Genomic DNA, 6795 nt, shown 5'->3' with positions numbered 1-6795 from the left:
TACACACCTACATACATATATATATATATATGTATGTGTGTGTGTGTGTGTGTGTGTGTGTGTGTGTTAACACATACATGCACGTATACGTACATACATGTATGTATGTATACGTGCATATATGTATGTATTTGTGTATATGCATGTATGTATATATATATATATGCATATACATACATGCATACATACATAAATATAGACATAAATACATACATACATACATACATTCACACACACACACACACACACACACACACACACACACACACACAGACATATATATATATATATATATATATATATATCGATTAACTAATGGATTCTGAAAGTATTTAATGTGAAGTAAAACATGTTTTGTAAGTCTAATCAATGAAAGACAGAAAGAAATAGATGTCGATTTTATAAATCTTCGTGGAATCAAGCAAGCTGTTGGCACTAGAGTAAATCCTTATCACTTTAAAGAAGTTTTTAGGTGGTCACCATCGTTGTAAAGGAGATAAACACTGGGACGAGCTGTGCGACTCGATCGACCGATCCTGCGAACCGGTTCTTGAAATTCTGCTTTGATATGAGATTGTTTCACTAACTATCAGCGTTATGAACATCTTTCTGAGAGGTATGAACGTCGTGTACGCTAAGGTGAACTTGTACGTGGTCATATGTGCTAGAAAGGGAGCATCTAAAATGTTACTCGATCTGCCTTCGAAAGAAAGGACCTTCATGAATAATGTGGTTATAATGCAATGTACGTGGAGAAAGAAGTGGATTGTCTTTCTAGCAGCGATTATTGTCAAAGGGATGATCAGTCAGGGTTGATATAGTGCTAAACAGCAACAGGAATATCGTATAAGATTTGTGCATTTGAGGTGTTAGTTACGTCTCCATCGCGACGGAGTTTGAATAGCAAAAGTCAAAATCCCTCAAGCACTAATCTCACCACGTAAACACCACTGTAGCACGTTTCCTCTCGACATTAGTAACACAGCTATAACCCAAATTCCGGACTTCATTATCACCGAGGATCTCTCCTAGCGAAGGCATGTCATAAGTATAGACGTATTCCAGAGACTAGCCCTTCTCTTTAGAGCCAGAAGACATTTCCGTCCCATAACAGCTGCTGGCGCTCTACAGGCGAGATCCACAACAGAGGAATACTTCTACATTTAAAACTATCCAGAGATAGGTCAAATGGCTTATTAGCACTCCTTAACTAACAGATGCATTCCAGCACAGAGACAAGCTGTGTGTCCTTGTTTTCTCTTATCCTCTGCTCCTCGATGCTTGATTGTTTGTACCTCTGTAATTCAGGTGACTCATTTGTGCCTTGACATTTGTGCCTTGAACATGCCCCATTTTAATTTGTTTATATGGTAAGGTATGGGCCGTGGAATACTTTACTGTTGTTTTAGCAACACAAGCGACCCCCGACCACTCAGAAAATCCTTCATTTCCTCAATTATTGCAAACTGTATGGCTTGAAAATGTAATTTGAGAGATTCTAGTTATTCTAAAAGACGTAACGTCCTTCAGGTTTTTAGGAACGCTTGCATTGTATACACTGACTGCTGCCGTTATTATTAGTGATTAATTAATGTCACGATTTTGCTCAATGGACATAACTGTTTGGTCACGGATGGTTATTACTGGATACTATAGTTCGTACGTTAGAAGAAAAACAGATCTACGCAATGCTTGACTTACTTAATCTATCAGCCACGTCTCGTCTCAAATATCGTTTTAAGATCTGTTAAAATCAAACACAAAAGTTTTGACTTTGATAACAATATGCCTGTAATAAAGATGATAATCATCTACAGAGAATCAACTTTTCTAGACTGGTGGATTTTCGGAAAAGAAACGTGATTTGAAGATAAAAATCTGTAATAAAATGAAAGACGATCAGCTGATATTGATATGAAAAACCATAAAATAAGTAAGCTCTCTCGGCTCTCTTTGAAAAACGCAAACGACAAATTTATGGAGTTATGATTAGAAGTTTAAAATATCCATATTTGTAGAACTCGTCGTTTTTATATCTCAAGGTTTGGCAACTCAGAAATTAAAAGAAAAAATTGCGTCTAATGAGATTTGATCTCAACAGTGGAAGAGAGTTTAGTTAATTAAATACTGTAATTAATCACGTTGACTGTCAAAAGTGTCCAATCTAATTAATTTATTGACTTCAAATGCAAATGGTAGAATTACGTAGCCTTTGAAATCCAGACCGTAACCGAATCGGTGCATCACACGTAACTAGAGGCTGTAGTAGTAATATACAAAACCACTGAGTCGGATGTTGAGCCTTGGTTTATGATGTGATTCAGCAAATTACGGGATTTTTGTGGACGTCGGATCGACCAGAAATTATATCTGGTCATGTGTGGTTCCCAGAGACGTGAACATTATACAGCATGCAGAGTCTGGCCACATAGTTTGCATTAATCTGACCATAGGACTGTTCTGGAGTTATATCCCATCGTAGGCGAAACGAAAACTGGTTATTCTGGCCAGAATTCTCAGCTGTTACACGTGTGCAAATAAAAGCGATTTGTGCACTTAATACCGCGAGGAGATGAAAATGCAGGAGAGGAGAAAAATCGGCGAACAACAGCAAATCCAGCACCACCAACAACAAGAAGCTCTAAAGGGTTTAATTTTCAAAACATCCCCGACCACAGTTCCGAGGATCCCCGAGTGATTCTCCTTGTCACTGGTGCAAAGAGCCCACAACCAGGTAGCTGATCAAAAACATCTCGAACCAGAAAACCCGAGAATTGCTCTTCCAGGAGCGCTACTCTCTCATCTGGTTGCACTTCCCATAATGGGGGGTGGGTTGTTGAAAAGAAGACAAATCTTCCGCAGGATTGGAAACGGAAAATTATTATGTACTGTAAAATAAAAAGAAAAAAACAATTCGCGAAAGAAAGATTTTTTTTAATATTCAAGGGACTTGAGGTGGACCCTTTGCGCAGGACTACAATTTCAAGATCCTGCGAATAAGCAGCGTAATCTTGAAATCAACAGTGAGAATGCTCAAGAGAAATAAAGAGGAAGATGCGCTCCTTGAGGATGAGAGGGAATTTGTGCCAGATTTTAATAGACATTGAAAGGATAGCATATTGTTGAATATCAAACTAATGGTATAGGGATTACCAGAAGATTTTGGGTGCTTTTCTTGCGCTCAATGCAGAAAATATGCGTTTGACATAATGCACTGTGTCTGTCATTTCTCACTTCAATTCAAGGCTGGTCCAACGCTGCTTATCACATGCTCTTGGTCAGTAAAATACATATTAGGTAAATCTACATCCCCATAAAATGTGTTACTGTGTCTTTATGTTATAAATGAATACTATTAAGTATGATGTGTGAAACGGTTGAAGTGGTACTGTTTCTCAAAGAATTTCTCACGACCTCGAGTCACGACAGCAAAAGGCGGCTCGGCGTTTTCTTTTCCCTGGATTTATATAATAAACACTAATCAAATTTATTATTGTGTCCTAATGCTAGAAATCGTTGCATTTACTATTTTAACCAACTACTAAACCTGTTTTAGCCGACACCTTGTGATTATTATTATTCGAAATAACATATCTGTGCACAATTTAATCGCCTTTAAGCACGTAGATAATCAGACCGTGTTTTGACATTACCAAACACTAACACCGAAAATTACATAGTTTTCATCTGACACTAACCTCTTACCTGAACGCATGGAAACTCATGATAAATGTTACCTCACTTTTGCTACTATTGATTTTTCAGGGGTCACGTACGGCCACCTATGGTGCGAATCGATGCAGGCACTCGATCCCGCTATGGTTTTCGGGGCAGGCATGGCATTCACGCTAATCGTCAGATCAGAAAACGCTCCCTAAGGAAAGAAGAACTACTTAAAAGGCAAGGTTTAACGAAAGAAAATGTGTGAAATTGCGAAAGAAAGTCGCTTTCTTTGTGACATGAAGGGATTTCAAATACGCGCGCACGCACACACACACACACACACAATATTAATTAATATAGTCATTAATAGCAGGAAAGAGTGAAGAGAGTCTTAGCGTGCAGAACTGAAATATAGCCGGCCTATAACACAAAATGAATATTTGTCAGTTCGAATCTTGCGTCTGACATAGCGTTTAGTCATTGGCAAAAAATTAAAAGTACAGGTCCCTTATTGACCCCCCACACACACACACACACGCACACACATACATACAACAGGCACACACATCTATCTATCCATATATATATATATATATATATATATATCGTCAACAGAATATAAATTAATGTATGCTTCGTTTGGTGTTAGTTACCCATGAGACTTTACTCACGTGACAATATTTTACTCTTTTTGTTTGTTTTGTTAGACCAAATCTAAATATTTAATGATATTTTTCTCATTTCCAATGTCTTTGTTTTACAATACTTTTCCTGAAAATTGAAGTTTGATATTCTAAAATTTGAATCTATCCCAACACTGTAGTAGTGGGGTGGAGATTGATACTTGGAATATATTAAGATTGCCAATTAGCTCCTCTTTGTTTTTCCAAAGCGTTTTCATGAGTTTGTCCTAAACGTCCGTGCTTGTTTTCACACTTTCAGTTGGACCTTCTTCCAAAGGTTTTGAAGAATATAACTATTTCCTTTCATTAGTCACGAGTTACTGTGGTGTTTGCAGAAATTTAGAAATTCGTGTCATATATGATGCATGAGCGTTAAGGAAATGTCTCCTGGGTATCATATGCCATACACAGGACAAGGAAAGGGGAAAACTGTGCTGTTCTCCTTTACAAGAAATGCTAAAGCTTATGCTAAACAACTCTCCCACCCTTCTCGTGGTTAATTAATCTTTGCTAATTCTGCTAAAGGTAGGAAACGAATCTCTCGACCAATTGCAAGCCTATACTTTTAATAGAAAGGGTTATATAGCCTTGTAGCGGTCTGAATTCACCAAATGTAGAAAATAGAATATTGGACTCAGTCATGGCCGATCTGCTAATAAACAACACTTACAACAAATTTGACCAGTCAAATGTCCAAAGAATTAAGTCCAACAACCCCAAACTCTTGTAATTATCTAGGTTTTTCTCTAAAATAAAATAAAAGGAAAGAATGGATAGCGTAACATCAGTAAGCATCTATCTATCTATCTATCTATCTATCTATCTATCTATCTATCTATCTATCTATCTGTTGTGATGAGAGTTAAAACGACGCCTCGTGGAAGATAGACTGATCCGAGTGAGGAGGCGCAGGGAAAATTGTGTTTGTTTACAGCTTGTTTTGTTGTTGATTTCATTCTTCGTTTTATTGTTGTTCGAGCTCCTGTTGCGTAGGTGAACTTTTATTGGCGTTAGTAAGAAAGGTCGTGCTCCCTAAATTCAAACACCGTTAACATTATAATTTGTATTTCTTCAATAAAGAAATGGTCAGGAAATTAGCTCCTAAATCTTCCCTAGCCAGTTCTTCGGCATTGTTTGTTACTGTATTAGGCGGCGAGTTGGCAGAAACGTTAGCATACCGGGCGAAATGCGTAGCGGTATATCGTCTGTGTTTACGTTCTGAGTTCAAATTCCCTCGAAGTCGACTTTGCCTTTCATCCTTTCGGGGTCGATTAATTAAGTACCAGTTGTTTACTGGAGTCGATCTAATCGACTAGTCCCCTCCCCCTAAATTAGATGGAGTTTGTGCTGTTACGATGCTTTTCTCTTTTGCCTCACCTGGGAACAAAGCTTCCCACGAACCGTAACGCTTTCCATTCCAAAGGTACCAAACCGTACCAATATAGTTTCCACTCACTTTTCTGTCTGAGCCCAAAAAACCCCATCTTTTTACAACGTTCTCCTTTTTCTACTTACGCACCTGAATGTGACTGGGTCTCTTAGTGAACGACTTCGTTCGCATTATTGCCAAAAGTGTTATCTCAGAATTCTTTATAGAAGGCTCCAGTCTTCCTACACGTACGTTTCGAACTAGAGCGAGCGTTCATTCCAGACGCTGAGGGTTATTGAAAGGATATATTCCATGCTGATCATTCTTGTTCTTCATATTGCTTTTGGCTGCTTGTGCTGTTCTTCATTCATGTTGTTTTTGTCGCTGTTATTTATGTTATCGTTGCTGCTGTGTTTGATGATGATGATGATGTCTTCTGTTTCATCCAACCTTCTGTTGACATTCTCGATATTTTTGTTGTTTCTCTTGTCACTCTGTATATTTTTCTCCTTTTTGTTATTTTTATTTTTAATTTTTGGTCTTTCCCACGTTTCGTTGTTTCACTTTTGTTGTTGTTGTCACTGATGTTGGTATTTTTGTTGCAGTTGTTGTTTCTTATATTGGTGTAATGCTTCACCACCGCATCTCTGGTAGGTGTTGTCAGATTTAACACCTTCATATGTTTTATTTTGTTTCTTGAGGGAAAGAAAGAAAGATCTTTGGCAAAATGTCGTTTTGTCGTTTTGACAAACAAAACTTGAAAGGTAGGCGACACCTAAAGCGTTACAACAACCACGACTCTCACGATTCCCTCCCACCGCACCTCACATTCGTCAAACGTCAAACGTTGGCGATTTTGATAAATGATTGTCCGCTACGGGGAAAGAAAAAAACGCAACAGCTTCACTCTTAATTAAAGGGGACACTGAGAGTTTTAAAATTTTCTTTTTCTCCGGAATGTCTAAAACAATTATAATGATGGGAATTTCCTGCCGAGAACTGTGAAAAAAAAATTCAATGATCAAGGCAGTTCGGAGATGATGATGATGATGATGATGATGGTGTTGTTGTTGTTGTTGG

General features: G+C 38.0%; 1 protein-coding gene across 4 annotated transcripts in view; it reads left to right on the top strand.

The window, feature by feature from the left end:
* LOC106884332 (glycine receptor subunit alpha-2) overlaps positions 1-6795 on the top strand; it is a 206315-nt gene that overhangs the window by 122670 nt on the left and 76850 nt on the right. For 3 of the 4 annotated variants that reach the window (XM_052972553.1, XM_052972552.1, XM_052972551.1), the window contains one exon: positions 3766-3900. The exons of the other annotated variant lie outside the window; for it this stretch is intronic. In XM_052972553.1, the coding sequence (XP_052828513.1) occupies positions 3766-3900 (135 nt within the window). The remainder of the gene's footprint in view (positions 1-3765; positions 3901-6795) is intronic. 4 annotated transcript variants of the gene reach the window in all.

This window comes from Octopus bimaculoides, chromosome 13 (genome assembly GCF_001194135.2).
Source record: "Octopus bimaculoides isolate UCB-OBI-ISO-001 chromosome 13, ASM119413v2, whole genome shotgun sequence".
NCBI lineage: Eukaryota > Metazoa > Mollusca > Cephalopoda > Octopoda > Octopodidae > Octopus > Octopus bimaculoides.
The sequence above is the reverse complement of the archived record's forward strand: the minus strand, read 5'-3'. Positions and strand labels throughout refer to the sequence as shown.